The sequence below is a fragment of the Erpetoichthys calabaricus genome, chromosome 5 (assembly GCF_900747795.2).
Source record: "Erpetoichthys calabaricus chromosome 5, fErpCal1.3, whole genome shotgun sequence".
NCBI classification, from domain to species: Eukaryota; Metazoa; Chordata; class Cladistia; order Polypteriformes; family Polypteridae; genus Erpetoichthys; species Erpetoichthys calabaricus.
This window is the reverse complement of record NC_041398.2, coordinates 243,962,069-243,980,029: the sequence shown is the minus strand read 5'-3', so window position 1 is coordinate 243,980,029 and position 17,961 is coordinate 243,962,069. Positions and strand designations below refer to the sequence as shown.

At 36.5% G+C, this 17,961-nt stretch overlaps 1 protein-coding gene across 1 annotated transcript; it reads left to right on the top strand.

The window, feature by feature from the left end:
• Positions 1-13,128: 13,128 nt before the first annotated feature.
• pou4f2 (POU class 4 homeobox 2) lies at positions 13,129-15,674 on the top strand. Its single transcript, XM_028803044.2, has 2 exons — positions 13,129-14,057; positions 14,377-15,674. Exons 1-2 carry the CDS (start codon positions 13,815-13,817, stop codon positions 15,316-15,318), a joined length of 1,185 nt encoding a protein of 394 aa, XP_028658877.1. The 5' UTR covers positions 13,129-13,814; the 3' UTR covers positions 15,319-15,674.
• The last annotated feature ends 2,287 nt before the right edge of the window (positions 15,675-17,961 follow it).

The following is a 17,961-nucleotide window of genomic DNA, read 5'->3' as shown; positions in this document are numbered from 1 at the left end:
GTTTCCATATTTTCACAACTAAAGAATAACTCTTAAAGTTATTGAACACTGGCAATTATGCTATCCGCGTATCTTATACTTTATAGTGCCTTTCCTAACTATCGATCCGTCTATCAAAATCATCGCTATTATGTCAACTCTTAAAGAATATAAAGTATATTAAAACAAACGACATTTCATATGCAGTTATGGCTGACTTTAAGAGTTAATTTAGCACCAGCAGTTATGCTGTCTGTCGGTCCGTCTGAAATCCCGTCTTTCCCGTCTGTTTTCCCATCTAGCAAAATCAACCGGCGTTACATTAACAGGTAAAGAATTTACAACATATGAAAACATCACGTCCATACATACACAGTTAAAGGTGACACACTTTAATTAAAACTGGCAGGTATTTAATATATCTAGAACTATACAGTACTATATAGTGCCTTTCCTATACCTTTCTGCATAGCAAGATCACCGATAATAAATTAACTCTTAAAAGAGTATACAGATAGAGAACATAATTGTCGGTATTAAATGAACACTTAAAGTCTTCCTTTACTGTATACATGGATAATATTATTGTTATGTGCTGTACATTATTTAAGTGTTAACATTCGTAATTTTGGTTTACCGAAAGATATACGTATATATAACTGCCAGTGTTTAACTAACTCTTAAAGGCATCCGCAAGTGCATATGGAAATGTTGTTTTTACCGTCCATTCTTTTTAAGAGTATGTTTTGCTGGACAGAAAGATATTTAGGAAAGGCACTATAAAGTACAAGATATACAGACTGTTAAACAAACACTCAAAATCATCTTTAATGCTGCATGTATGGAAGCCTTGTTTCATAATGTATATCCATTAATTGTCAATTTAACATCGATGATAATGCTAGTCAGAATGTCAGTTATGAAAAACGCTATAAAGTATTAGACAGATAACACAACTGTAGTATTAATTATTAAAGTCATCTTTACATACTGTATACTCTTTCAAGTGTTAATTTAAGATTGTTGATTTTGCTAAACAGCATCTTAGATATAGGAATGGCACTATACAGTATATGATAGCGAGACGGATCATGTTAAATGATCTCTTTAAGTCCTCCTTTATATATATGATATATATTTGGAAATATTATTTGTATGTTCTTTAAGAGTTATTTTAAAATCAGTGATTTTTGGTCTACGGGGAGACATATTATATAGCGTCTTTCCTGTAGAGGATAAATAGATAACAAAACTCTTATAAAGATTAAGTTGAAACTGTTGTTTTTGGCAGACAGAAAGAGAGATAGAAAAGGCACTATACAGTATAAGATGAATAGATCAGTGACGTGCGGTGAGGTCATGGCCGGTGAGGCACTGAGTCCTTCAGAGTCAGATTTACAAATATATGAACCCCAAAGAGTCGCTTATTGACAATTCAGTTGGCAGCCAGCATGCACATTGACTACTGGTTATGTTTCACATCTCATCAGTATTCTTTACACACACGCAGACGCAGGTAAGGCGCATATTTGGCTAAGAAAGAACGTTACGTTTATAGCGGAGAGAGAGAGCGGACAGAGCGCATCTGCTCCTCACCCTCCACGTGTTCTAAATTTGCCGTTGCAATCCCACAATTCACACTCATACAATACAAATGAAAGTATAGAGAGGTGTACAAAAAACGGAATTCAATTTTGACCTTAATTGAAATATTTAGGCGTTTTTAAAAGCTTTTAATTCTGATGCTTTAATCAATTTTAATGCAGACTGTTGAACAAAAGGATAACAAGAAAAACAAAAGAGTGTTTTATTTAAGGTCATATTTTAGTTTTTTAAATATTGGCATGTGTTTTTTTTCTTAGTCTGATCCCATATTTTATAAAATTGAAAAACGTTTATGCTCTTACCTTTATTTGTAAACGAAGTCCATGCACCTATCCTTCTCCACGAAAATCTCAGTCACTTTCTTATAAAAGTCCTCCTTATTTTCCTTTAGTTTTAAAAGTCTTAATCTTCCATTTTGGGAGTCAGTCGGAACAAAAAAATAAAAATAAACGGCCGGGCAGGCGTAAGAACAGCAACAACGAGCACCTGCTGGGCTCACATGCGCCCCCTTCAGGGCGGCACGGTACTGTCAGCCTCACCTTGTGCCTTTTTACTGCGGGTTTATGACTGATCAGCAAGACTAAATATGTCGCATACATTCATTAAACATATTAGCCAGACTGTGGACAGTCAGAGTGTATAATAAACATGTCTGCACACATTATATTGGTGACATACAGAGAGACAGTAACACCAATTGCACGCATCAACCCCGTCAGTGTGTGAGGAGAGCGCAGTCCGAGGTGAGGTGAGACTCGTCATTGCTGCATCTTGTGTTTCTCCTCTGTATTTGAACGGGAAATGTGCAAATTCAGCGATTTTGACTCTAAAAATGATAAAAATTATTGAAATCATACAGAAAACAAATATATAGCACAGACCAGCGGGCAAATTTATTTTATTTTATCATTATTAGATTTTTTACTTTTCATGATGACAAGTGAGGCTCTGCCTCCCCTGACCGCACGTCCCTGAAACTGATAACATAACCACCAGTATTAAACAAACTCTTGAAATCATCCTTAACTGTACATATGTGGAAGTATTATTTTCATATTTTGTAAGTGTTAATTTAATATTAGTAATATTTTTCTATAGGATGGATTATATAGTGTCTTTCATATCTAAGATAAAGATAGCATAACTGCTAGTGTTGAACTAACTCTTAAAGTCATCCACGACTGCATATGGAAATATCGTTTTAATATATTGTCTATTCTTTAACAGTAAAATTACCATCGATGATTTTGCTGGGCAGAAAGATATTTAGGAAAGGCACTATAAAGTATAAGATACGCAGACCACCTAACTGCCGCTGTTAAATAAACCCTTAAAGTCATCTTTAAAGCTGCATATATGGAAACATTGTTTTATGCTGTATATTCTTTAATTGTCCATTTAACATCGATGATTATGCTAGTCAGAGTGTCAGACAGAAAAGGCACTATAAAGTATGAGACAGATACATAACACAACTGCCAGTATTAAATTAATTCTTAAAGTCATCTTTAATTACATTTATATATAATGTTATTTTTATATACTGTATACTCAAGTGTAAATTGAAAATGGTTGATTTTGCCCGACAGAAAGATAGGTAGCAAGGCGCTATAAAGTATAAGACAAAAAGACAGCATGACTGCCAGTGTTAAATGAACTCAAAGCCACCCTTCAAATACGTACGGCAATGTTTTCATTTTGCTAGACAGAAAGATAGGAAGGAAAAGCACCATAAAAAGTACACGATTGTATAACTGCCAGTGTTACATCAATTCTTTAAGTCACCTGTAACTTTATATATATATATAATGGAAATATTATTTTCACACACGGTGTGTTCTTTTAGTCTTAATGTAATACCCGCGATTTTGCTATTGATGCATAAATAAACGATCGCATGGTAAATAAACGGATTCCAGCGACATTACACGCGTCATTGTCACGGCTCGTCATCTTGTGCCACTCTTCCTTTATTTTTGAAATGCCTCAGAATTCCAGGAAGAGCAGTCCTCGGCACATTTGTTAGCGAACTAACTCGAAGCCGTTTCACCAGAGCACAGACAAAAGGTTAAAATGCGAGCTTTTACTTTATACATCCGTCGGTTCATTTTCCGGTAAAACAATAAATAGCGTCTAGAAATTCTTGCTCAAATTTTTCGGCTACGTTAACATTTTTTTACGACCTGACAGAGTCTTAACCACAAATGGATGTCTTGAAATAACTATCAAGCCAGCGGATTCCGTTTAACCTGTCAGGTGAATCCCTCCGCCATTACCATACAAGTCGGTGGTCTCCTTCTTTGGTTATTCGATTGTGCGTCGCGGCGTGCACTTAACAGCACTGCCACCTCACATAGCTCCAATGACTCGGGACGACTTAATGAAGAGTTCTCCCTGTGCGCCAGTGACTATGTATGGTTTCTTGCTGAAACCTCCGTTTTCCTCCTGCATCCCCAAAGATGCGATCGTTGAGTTACGTTGCCACTGCAAACAGGCCGAAAACGAGTACTGTATAGGTGTCTGTGAGCTCGTCGTGTCATGCGCCGGCGTCCAGTCCACGACTGCTCCCCCGATTCAGGCAATGGTTATGAACAATATACACTCTTAAAAATAAAGTGGATCTTCACAGCGATGCCATTGGGGAGCCCTTATTTATTTAGAACCTCGACAGGTCTCGCCATGAACAGACAATAGCACATTTGTGACATGTCATTGGGTTTCAAAGGGACTTTTACTGCATAACACGGGCTATCATTTGAGGTTTTCGTAGTAAGTTAGTATTCTACTAGGTGGTCCACTACATAAAGATGACTGTTTTATGCATAAATTAGGAATCTTTTCAAACCTCAAAGAACCACATATACACGGAACTCTTGGAATGAATCGGCTCCGTGGCAAGCAAGGAGTCTGTGAGAAGCCACACAACCCAGTAAAGTGCCATTAAAGAAATGTTCATTTGAAGAGTGAAGGCGTCACACTGTGTTACTGACAACCTTTAGTACAGTATGAAACCTCCAAATTCGTGTTTTTGGTACTTTTTAACATATTCATATGTAATTCCATTATTTGGCATTAAACGATTTTAAGTACAATATACTGTACAAGCGTTAATAGTAAAACGGCTCATTGATGTTTTGATTGTTTTCGTATCCAGGCGCCCTTTGGATTTGTTTCAGTGTATTCAGAACGTCTGCTTGGAAATGAGGGCACCAAGAAAACTACCCCTGAGGAAATGAGGCATCGTTGTTTATTTTAGAAGAGGTATGACAGATAGAGAGAAAGGCCCAAAATGACAGACAGACAGATAGATAAGAAATACAATATATAATGGAGATAGATGTGAAAGGCACTATATGATATATAGATCCATCCATCCATCCATTGTCCAACCCGCTGAATCCGAACACAGGGTCACGGGGGTCTGCTGGAGCCAATCCCAGCCAACACAGGGCACAAGGCAGGAAACAATCCTGGGCAGGGTGCCAACCCACCGCAGGACACACACAAACACACCAACACACCAAGCACACACTAGGGCCAATTTAGAATCGCCAAATGATATATAGATACATACACTATATAATTGGGACAGATGTGAAAGGTACTATATGATATATAGATAGATACACTATACAATTGAGACAGATGTGAAAGGCACTATATGATATATAGATACATACACTATACAATTGAGACAGATGTGAAAGGCACTATATGATATATAGATACATACACTATATAATTGGGACAGATGTGAAAGGCACTATATGATATATAGATACATACACTATATAATTGAGACAGATGTGAAAGGCACTGTATGATATATAGATGCATACAGTATACAATTGAGACAGATGTGAAAGGCACTATATGATATATACAGTAGATGCATACAGTTTACAATTGAGACAGATGTGAAAGGCACTATATGATATATAGATACATACACTATATAATTGTGACAGATGTGAAAGGCACTATATAATATATAGATAGATACACTATATAATTGAGACAGATGTGAAAGGCACTGTATGATATATAGATGCATACAGTATACAATTGAGACAGATGTGAAAGGCACTATATGATATATACAGTAGATGCATACAGTTTACAATTGAGACATGTGAAAGGCACTATATGATATATAGATACATACACTATATAAGTGAGACAGATGTGAAAGGCACTGTATGATATATAGATAGATACACTATATAATTGAGACAGATGTGAAAAGCACTATATGATATATAGATACACTATATAATTGGGACAGATGTGAAAGGCACTATATGATATATAGATAGATACACTATATAATTGAGACAGATGTAAAAGGCATTATATGATATATAGATACATATACTATATAATTGGGACAGATGTGAAAAGCACTATATGATATATAGATACATACACTATACAATTGAGACAGATGTGAAAGGCACTATATGCTATATAGATACACTATATAATTGAGACAGATATGAAAGGCACTATATGCTATATAGATACACTATATAATTGAAACAGATGTGAAAGGCATTATATGATATATAGATACATATACTATATAATTGGGACAGATGTGAAAGGCACTGTATGATATATAGATACATGCACTATACAATTGAGAGATGTGAAAGGTACTATATGATATATAGATAGATACACTATATAATTGAGACAGATGTAAAAGGCATTATATGATATATAGATACATATACTATATAATTGTGACAGATGTGAAAAGCACTATATGATATATAGATACATACACTATACAATTGAGACAGATGTGAAAGGCACTATATGCTATATAGATAGATACACTATATAATTGAGACAGATGTGAAAGGCACTGTATGATATATAGATACATACATTATATAGTTGAAACAGATGTGAAAGGCACTATATGATATATAGATACATACACCATTTAATTCAGACAAATGTGAAAGGCACTGTATGATATATAGATACATACACTATAAAATTGAAATACAGTAGATGTGAAAGGCACTATATGATACAAAGATAGATAATATGTAATACACTATATAATTGAGATATATGTGAAAGGTGCTATATGATAAATGTATAGATAGAAGGATACATAAATATGAAATGCACTATATAATTAAGACAGATGTGAAAGGCACTATATGATATATAGATACATACACTATATAATTAAGATAGATGTGAAAGGCACTATATAATAGAAATATAGATAACTATGTAATACACTACATAATTGATATAGAAGTGAAAGGTCCTATAGGATAAATGTATAAAGATAGACAAATATGAAATACACTATATAATTGAGACAGATGTGAGAGGCACTATATGCTATATTGATACATAAATATGAAATACACTATATAATTGAGATAGATGTGAAAGGCATTATATGATAAATATATAATAGACAAATATGAAATACATTAGAGATGTGAAAGGTGCTAAATGATAAATATATAAAGATAGATAAATATGAAATACACTATATAATTGAGACAGATGTGAGAGGCACTATATGATAGACAGGCAGAGCAATACATAGATATGAAAGACACTTTATGAGTGATAGATAAGTGAAATAGATGTAAAAGACACTATGTAATAGATATATAGTTGGTTAAATATGAAATACGATATTAATTGAGATTGTTAGACAGACAGAACTTTATTTGCCCCCGGGGGAAACTTGTCTTTTTATAGAAGCTCGGATATGAAATACACTATATAACAGAGATGTATAGATATAATATGCACTTTATACAGTAATTGAGATGGATGTGAAAGGCACTATATGATAGATCGTTTTCGGTTACGTTGCTTTGCTTACTTCTGATCACAAAACGCCCTTATGTATTAAAATGTTTAAATCCGTTTATTTATATCCTACAATGAAACAGAGGCCTGCAGTGAGTAAAGAGGATTACATGAACCGATACGACTAATATACGAAGAAAGAAAAATGATCTGCTGTGCCCTTCAGCTAGATGGGTGGGATGTGACTCTCGTATGCCTTTCGAATCACTTGAGAGAGCCGAGCCGCAAATGGAGATTCCTCGGGGACTTTGAGTTTCTTGACTGCACGTGGTTTTGCCCAGTAACTTGTAGCTGTATTTACAAAGTGAAATGAACTAAAATTATATTCATATTCTGTATTAAAAATTTAAAATAGACAAAGATTCGTCTTTTTTATAAACGTAAACCGTATATCAAAGTCATTGTTAAAAAATACGCGCAGTGGATCTGCAAAAAATTAAATAAGATGAGAATTTATGGAAAATTCTAAAGCTGTATTAAAACACCTTCGTTATAGTTTCTGCAATATTAAAGATGGATTGAACAAATAAAAGCAAAAATGATACACAAACACGTAAACACACAAGAAAGAAAGAAAGAAAGAAAGAAAGAAAGAAATTGACAGGTAGATGGATAGACAGATATGAATGAAACTATAAAAGATAGATAGACAGATAAACTGTAACTGCTAAAGTGTTAAATCAACTCTTAAATTCACCCTCAACTATAGCGTTATAGTTTTCATATATTGCAGGTAGTGTTCATTTAACATTGGTGATTTTGCTTCACCGTAAGATAGACAGGAAAGGCACTATATAGACACATATGAATGGCACATAAGAAATATATGAAAACCAATGTATGAAAGGTAAAGAGACATAAAAGGCCACTATTTGACATGCTTCTATAACTAGACAGATGTAAAGACAGATTGATGTGAAATGCAGTATATGATAGCTATGCAAGGCACTATATAAATAAAGACAAATGTGGAAACGCTATTTACATGTTACAGAAAGACAGAATAATAATAATAATAATACATTTTATTTATATAGCGCCTTTCCCATGCAAAATAAATAAATAATATATGAATACGTAGGCACTAAATAATAGACATATTTTAAAGAAACATGAATACATGTGGAATGCACTATATAACAGATGTTAAAGTCTCTCTCGCCACATATATATATATAAATACATATATGTGAAATGAACTATATAGAAAAGCATAGTACTCGGAAAGATACAGACAGACAGACAGACAGATAGATATGAAAGACACTATATAATAGATAGATAGATAGGAAAGGCACTATATATTAGATTTAAAAGACACATACTCTCTCTCATGTTGCATGATGGTCTATATAAATATCGACAGCACTGAAAATGGACAAACAACATTTGGTTTAAACGGAGTAACGGTAATCTATCGTAGTTAGATACAACTGTTTATCTGCATTCTGGACGAACGAGATCTTAACGTACTTCATTTACCTCTCTGCATAGGACATTGTTGCTCAAAGTTAATTGTGATGAGTGTCGAGAGAATGTAGAGAGTGTCAAGTAGACAATTTAACGTAAATCTCCACAGAAGAGGCCGATCTTTTTGATCACGTGTGTATCGATGAATCTTCGGTCCATGTTTCTGCACAGGGGCCAGTAAGCCCAAACCTTTAACATTAAACGGACCGCGCTGAGATGTCCCATGTCTGTATATTAATTGTATCGCAGAGCTGTTGCGCTGTTGAACTTGCAGTCACGATGCCGGGACTGTTTTACGAATTTCTGCTTTTTCCAGATTATGCCAGCGACGTAACATTCTGTTATTTTAAACACACGCCACGGTAAATGTATCTGTATATACAGACGGATAGTAGATAAGATGCGCACGTTGTTAAAACTGAAGTGAAGCGTGCACAGTGCAGATGCCACCGCGGACTTGTTGCAGTGGTCCATAGCAGCCCCCCTACCCCCCTTAAGATCTGAAGTTCTCTGTGTTATTAGCCGCAGGTGTGGTGGTCCTAAATGTAAAAGCGCGTGTCTGACTGTACGCTCCTATATAGGCTAGGCGAGTAAAGTAGACCACGGGAGGGATCCCGTTAGGTTTACACTTGCTGGCTCGCATCACAGCTTAGGTAGACTCGGCCGATGCTTAAGCATTGCGTTCGCTGACCATCACGGCTCTCATCCTGTGAGTTTTACCTCCTGTTGAAAAATCACGACACGATCATTTAAATGAGGCTGCATGCTGATGAAATTTCAAAGAAGACTGTATGGACTTTGTTTTAAAAAATGAAACACTTCCCTATACGTTACATTTCATTAGGCCTTTAAAAAAATACAGTCAGAAATATTCAACGGTCCATTTGTTTATTGAAGGTCTAACATACGCTGTTGACTCCAGATGCCGGAATTAAAGGAATTCACGCATATGTATGAATATTAGTTTTATTGTATTGTGTATCAGACTATACATTGATGGACGGCAAACTTTTGAAATTAAAGCAATGTAAAAATAAGTAAAAAATATATTTCGTAAATAAAATGGTATGAAAAACAAACGTATGGAGGTTAGCACTTCTGTAATATACAATATATGTAACTTAAAAAGGTTTCGGAAATTCTGCGCTTTATGTTGTCGCCCAGATTTGTGACATTCACGCTTATTTGACTTCAGTCATATATTACTAAATGAATGTAAATATAAATGAATGTATTTGAAAATATTTTGTACCTGTCCGCTTTAGAGCTCAACCCTATAGCTAGATGGGCATTACTCTGTATAACATATTAATAATAACACAAAAAGCAGACACTCATTAAAATTACGTTATAACCCAGTGAGTAGACTTTGTGTGCAAGCGAAGTGAAAGGACAAGCGGAATGTGCGCCTCTGTTAGGATGTTTGCTCCACGACATTTAAACGGTTTGTCCACCCTCAGTGTCGAGACATCTCTTTGCATGTCGCCCCGTCTCGGTGTCGGCTCTGCTTGGCACTGATATTACACAAGCATATCATAAACTAATAATATAATTCTATAATTAGCTGTCTGTGTTCTGTAAAACCGCAGCGCAAGTATTTTGCATCTCTTGACATATCACTCGGGTGGCACAGGCGTCCCATCATCCCCAAGTGGAGGTTAATGTATCTTTAATGAGCGACGTCCAAACAGCTCTTTGTGTGTTTGGCGGCGGGGTCATACATTTTGATGGTGAGCGACCCCCTTACATTTTTAACGGTATGCGTTCGTCTAGCAAAGTGTCAAATGTTTGATTTCTGATTGGATAACTAGGCGAATGTAGATTAATGTACAGCGTTCGTGTACGCATTGCTCGTCTAATTTAACACGATGTAAACTACAGTTAATAGCAAGCCGAGGTCTGTCCAGTAGATGATAAATTAGACGACCCTTGTTAACTGGAATATGAACAAACATTTTGTAATTATAGAACTCATAAAGCACCCTAATTAGAACAAAGATATGATAATAGGGGGATGCGACAAGATGAGAGCACTATTTGGTTTGCATCGTATCCTAAAGACTTCAAAAATCTTCTTTCCATTGTCATTAATAAAAGATTTTCCATGCAAAGACCTTTCACCAGTGACATACAATTTATGCCGCACACAACACATTAACCCAAAAGAGCGTCTCCATTTTTTCACTATTATGAAAACTAATAAATTCGTCAAGGTGAATTAGGCACACAAATCAGATAAGTCGTAGCAGATTATATATTGAAAAGCTGTGTTTCACAAGCCTAAATGAAATTTCAATCTAATAATTCCTTCCTGCCCTGGCCATAATTTGCTTAGAGATGTTGTTCTATTTCTTCCAAAGCGATACTCGCGGCATAATTAAATGATAGTCAAGCTTTTAACTTTGATTTATTTCGTTTCACGGAGATAGCGATATGTAGACGAAGTTGCACCTATTCTAATGCACATTATGGGATGTTGAGCGTACACGGGAGCTCCGAGTGTTAAACTGTATTCCGTAATTAGTAAACCATCTATCTGTCTATCTATCTGTCATATACTGTGGGGGCTCCGCACCTTCGGTTCATTTATTTATGTGCCGTTTCTATCAATCTATCTATTAAACAGAGCATTTTTAATATATCGATCAATTTATTATATAGTGCCTGTTATATAAAGATCTATTTTATAGTGCCTTTCTATATATATAGATCTATTATATAGTGCCTTTCAATACTGAGATCTATTATATAGTGCCTTCATATCTATCTATCTAATAAATAGAGCCTTTGTATCCTTCGGTTTATTTAGTATATGCGCCGTTGCCATCAATCTTATAAGACAGCATTTCCACATATTGATCTGTTATATAGTGCCTTATCTATCTATCTATCTATCTATCTATCTATCTATCTATCTATCTATCTATCTATCTATCTATCTATCTATCTATCTATCTATCTATCTATCCAGAGAGAGAGAGAGAGAGAGATTTGTTATATAGTGCTGTTCCTATTTACCTATTAAATAGTGCAATATATATATATTACATCTATCATTAAGTGTCTTTATATATAAATGTATTTCAAATAGTATTATATAGTTCTGTCTACTAAATAGTGTGTTTTTATGTGTAAATGTATGGCGTTTCTATCTACTGTATTACATAGTGCATTTATATATAAATCTATTAGATAGATAGATATATATAGTGCCCTAAATCTGTTTTATAGAACTATTATCTACCTAATAAACATTGTGTTTTTATTCATCATTTTATTTATTACAACGTGTCGCTTCTATCAATTTATGAGTAAAAAACTGTATTTATATATAGATCTATTATATAGTGCTTTTATATATTGAGATTGATCGATAGGTAAATAGACAAACAGGTGCTATAAAATAGATCTCTCTCTTTATGGAACCTTTGTATCCATTATAATTATAATTATTATTATTAGTCTGACGACTAACAACATCCCAATTGGAGTATATTATTATATTATATAGTGCCTTATCCATCAACTTAATAAATAGTGCATTTGTATCCATCGATCTATTTATTATATAGTGCCATTTCTATCAATCTATGTATTAAATAGTGCCTTTTTATATATAGATCATATCTCTCTTTTTTGCTTTTCTTTTTCTTCTTGCATTTCTGTATTTTAATATTTGATTATACGTTTAGTATCAAGATTACGTTTTTCTTCAGGCTAATAGATGATTGCATGGCCTTAATAAAAATCATCTCCGTTTTTGTTTAACCTTTTACTGGTTACATGTTAATTACATTAAGAATTGGGTGCATCATAAAGTAAACGGCGTTGGCAGATTATCCACCTTTAATGTTTTCGGTCTTAATCGCGTCTCTCCTTTTTTTTTTGTCTTTTCATTAATTAGATGACGTTGTCATTTCATGACACTTAGCATCTGTAAACTTACGTTGATCCGAAGCACAATGCAAAGGGGCGCTTTGTGAATTGGGTGCCTTGTAAAAGTGTGCCCATGCGCGAGTCTAAACCGCCCCCCACCTCCCGCCCTCTCCAGCAGCAGCAGCAGCAGCAGCAGCAGCACCACCACCACCCATTCGTCCCAGCCGTGCTGTGCCTAATGAAGAATAATAAATCCACTGAAAGGTTTTTCAGGTGTAGCCGAGAAGAGAGAGAGAGGGAGAGAGAGAGAGAGGGAGAGCAAGAGAGAGAGAGGGGGTGAGTGAGAGTGAGAGAGGAGTCGAGCAGAGCTTCACCTCATAGAAGAGCAGCGCGAGTCCCCGCAGCAGTCAATAGAGGCGTCTAGTCCAGAGACCGAAACTGCACATTTCTTTCGGTTTTCATTGCACGTATGTCGTTGTTATTATTAATAATACGTGATAATTACGGATATTAAAACGAGTGTAATACTTATTTAAAGGAAGATTTTGGAGTTTCGTAAAGAGACACAGAGAGAGAGGGGAAGAGATGTCCTGTTAAAACGATTCTTCAGAATCAGAGCAGCGAAGACCAAAACACCGGAGAAAAGAATTAATAAAAAAGACAAAACAGAGAGCGACACCGAAAGCATTTCGAAGAGAAAAAAAAAAGTGTCACCTCCTGTGAAGGTATACACTCCACGGCACCGAGGGTTTTGCTCCTTTCTCTTCCTGGCAGAGCCATAAGGCGGGGCGCTATACGGCGGCTCTTAGCTGCAGAAGGGGCAACGGGGGAAGCCGTGCTAAAATAGAGACCACATTTGCCCCCACCCCTCTCTCTCTCTCTCGTTTTTTTTTTTATTTTTTAAATTTTTTTTTTTACTCGGCGGTATTTATTAAAGTGTGTCCCGAGACTTGAACGAGTTGTTCTTATCGAAGAGGCGGAGACATAACTTATTAGGAGGCACATCGCCTCAACTCTTGTCGCCTGCAAACATGATGATGATGTCTTTGAACAGCAAGCAAGCTTTCAGCATGCCTCACGCCAGCCTGTCCGAGCCCAAGTACTCCAGTTTGCACTCCTCGACCCCAACGTTGACTTCCAGCGCCCCGTCTTCGTGCTCCTCCGCGTCCAGGAACAGCATCAGCATCAGCATCAGTAGCAGCGGCAGCAACAACAACTCTGGCGGCTCCGGCAGCTCGGAGGGGATGCGCCGAGCCTGTCTCCCAACCCCACCGGTATGTATTCTGCATAATCACCGCTTAAAGGCACATTTTGACAGCCCACTTTTTTCTTGATGTTTTTTTCATGTCTGCACAGCAAATCACCCAACACCTCCAATCTTTTTTTCCCCCTCTCTCCTCAACTTATGTATTCAGTCGGGCTTGCCTTTCATATTAATTTTTATGACCTGGGATGTTGCATGTGTCTTGTTTTGTGTGTTCTTTTTTAGGATTTCTTTTTTTTTTTTTTAACATTCTGGAAATGTTTTAATCCGAAGAGTGGAGAGCGAATTCCCTGCTGACAGTAATGTGCGCATTTTATTTGCAATTGCAGAGCAATATATTCGGCGGCTTGGATGAGAGTTTGCTGGCCCGCGCTGAAGCTCTGGCGGCTGTGGATATAGTCTCTCAGACCAAGAGCCACCCTCATCCTCCTCATCACAGCCCCTTTAAGCCGGACGCTACCTACCACACCATGAACACTATCCCGTGTACTTCTGCCGCTTCGTCTTCCTCCTCCGTGCCAATATCTCATCCTTCTGCCCTGGCAGCACCTCACCATCACCACCACCACCATCACCATCATCACCCTCAGCCACACCAAGCTCTGGAGGGGGACCTTCTGGACCACATTACCCCAGGGCTAGCGCTGGGGGCCATGGCCGGGCCAGATGGATCTGTTGTCTCCACACCGGCTCACCCGGCGCACATGGCAGGTATGAACCCCATGCACCAGGCAGCCCTCAATATGGCTCATGCCCACGGACTGCCTTCGCACATGGGCTGCATGAGCGACGTGGACGCCGATCCCAGGGACTTGGAAGCGTTCGCCGAGAGGTTCAAGCAGAGGAGGATCAAGCTTGGGGTGACCCAGGCGGATGTAGGGTCAGCCTTGGCTAACTTGAAGATCCCGGGAGTGGGTTCCCTCAGTCAAAGCACCATCTGCCGATTTGAGTCCCTCACGTTGTCGCACAACAACATGATCGCCCTCAAACCCATCTTACAAGCCTGGCTGGAAGAGGCGGAGAAATCACACAGGGAAAAACTCAACAAGCCGGAGCTCTTCAACGGAGCCGAAAAGAAAAGGAAGCGCACCTCCATAGCGGCCCCAGAGAAAAGATCCCTGGAAGCTTATTTCGCCATCCAGCCTCGTCCTTCATCGGAGAAAATCGCGGCCATAGCAGAAAAACTGGACCTGAAAAAAAACGTGGTCCGTGTTTGGTTTTGTAATCAGCGGCAAAAACAAAAGAGAATGAAGTATTCTGCATGCGTGTGACGTTTTACAAAAACAGCGGGAAAAAAAAAACCTGCCAAGAGACAGACAGGCGACATGCGACATTTGTAAAATAATTCTGATCTCATGTACTTTACTTTCATGTTCGTCTGAGACCTGGACTTGTAAAAAAGCGAATTTTTGTTTGTATCCAAAGTGAGTAAAAAAAAAGCACTCAAAAAGGAAAAAAAAAAAAACAAAACACTGAAAGAATTCCAGAAAAAAAGAAAAAAAAAAATCGAATACACACGTTGAACCCTTAAAGGACGTGGAGTCGTTTTTAAAGGATTAAATTGTCAGAGCAAGTAAGACTATTAGTTTCTTTCCCTTATGCTTCCTCCTTTCTTTTTCCTTATGAAGAGAGAGAGAGACAGAGAGAGAGAGAGAGAGAGAGAGAGAGAGAACAGGTTGGAATCCATTTATTGAAGACAATACATTTATTTGTTAACGCGAGCAAATGTCAGTTAACGAATTACTTCTATGTTTGAATCAATGTAGGTTTTACCAGCACTTATTATGAGCATTTTATTTTTTTGCTGTCGAATATTTGTTTGATTTGTCTGTGTAAGATGTAGTTTTACATTTGTTGTGAAGAGGCGACGACTCTGTTCATTGCTCTCCTGGAAGCTCTTATTAAATTACTGCCACAGCACCCCCTGTAAATTATTAATCTAGCAGCCCGTACAGTTACTTTTGGACTTGCTCTAATTAATTCCGCCTTTTTAATTTAAAATAGAATGACAGCAGGAGAAAGAAAATTGACGGCATTTTACTGCTAATCTGATAAATACTCCGAAGTTTGCACACACATAAAGAACGTAACATTTGGTATAAGCACTTGCACATATTTTAATTTACAGTGACAATAATTGAATGTTTAAGTGATGATATTAATGTTACCGTTAAATCCCGTCTGCCTGGAACACCTCTTGCCATTTTCACGCGCCGTCCTCTTTCTTATAAACTATTTATTGTGTGAGGTAGTGTTTACTTCATTATATATTTATTGGGATTCCCTCCTCGTTTTGCTTCGCAAAATCAAATGCACAAAGCGGGCAAAATGTCGAAAAAGTTGAAAGCGCAGAACTGAACTGTCTAGATTACTAATTTAAGGGATTCCTCCAGCTCATCACTCAAAAATGAATTTTAATTGGTAACATTTCAGAGATTTTTATTTTTTAAACGATTTGAGGGATCGCTAAAAACTTTACATCGCTGCTTCTCAAATCACATTGTTTATGACTTTGTTTTATCCCCAACCAGAATTACAAATGTATAGTACAAAATATGACTGAAACGACTTGATGCACATATAAATATATTCTTACAAATTTTTTGCTGTTTTGCTGTTATAGCAAAGACCGTTTCGAGATTTAATTTATGTATTGTCCTTTTGATTAAGTGTCAATTGAGTATTTATTTATTTATTACATTATTGTATCCTTTTAAGTTATTGAAATATTGAATTGCGACATGTCTTTCATTAAAGAGAGAAAAAAAAATCACTTTTATGGAATTAAGTCTTTTCTCATTCATATATCAGAAAATTATTTGATTAAAGAGAAAGTCGGCTGAAAGTAAATTGAAATAAACATCCAGAAATGCTGTGCTGAATGTGAGCTTGTGTTGGATCAAGCCATCTATTATATAGTGCCTTTCACATCTCTGTAGTAGTGCCTTTCATAGCTGTCAATCTTATACAGTACATCTCAACTTAATATATTTTACACTGCCTTTACTTTCTATTAAATAGCGACTTTCAAATATATCTGTCTATCTAAGCAAGTACCTTTCACACTTTCTGTCTATTAAATTGTGCATTTTATATCTACCTATTACATCGCTGCTTAGATCAATATATTTTTATGCTGGCTTTTCTACCTATTATAAAGTGGCTTTCAAATCTATCTATCATATAGTGCCTCTCATTCATCTATCTATCTATCTATCTATCTATCTATCTATCTATCTATCTATCTATCTATCTATCTATCTATCTATCTATCTATCTATCTATCTATCTATCTATCATTTAGCACGTTTCCATATAATACATGGCACAATGTCTATGTATTTGTCCATTATACAGTACCTATATGTATTTATTTCTCGTATAGTGCCTTATCTATATATTATTCTGCATTGCATTGCATTTAATGGCACTTTACCGGGTGGTGCGGTTCCTCGTAGACTCTTTGCTTGAGAAAGAACCATTTCCTTCTGTGAAAGGTTCTTCGAATCTGAAGTTGGTTCTTTTAGCTTTGAAAAGGTTCCTAATGGGTATAAAACAGAAATCCTTCATGTTTAGTAAGCTACCTAGCAAGATACCAACAGACCAAGAAAACATCAAGTTACTGTATGCAGTCAGAGTCCTTTTGAAATTAGGAGGACAGTATTAGTGGTCTAAATAAACACATTTGTTTGGAATAAAAACCGGTTCCCTATGACTTCACTCTGACGGACCACTTTTGGCACCGTTAGTTTTAATTTAAAGCCTCTTACAATTATTAGTTATACAGTGCATTTTTATTGTTATCTGTCTTGAATAGTGCCTCATCTATCTATCTATCTATCTATCTATCTATCTATCTATCTATCTATCTATCTATCTATCTATCTATCTATCTATCTATATGCATGTTGTGG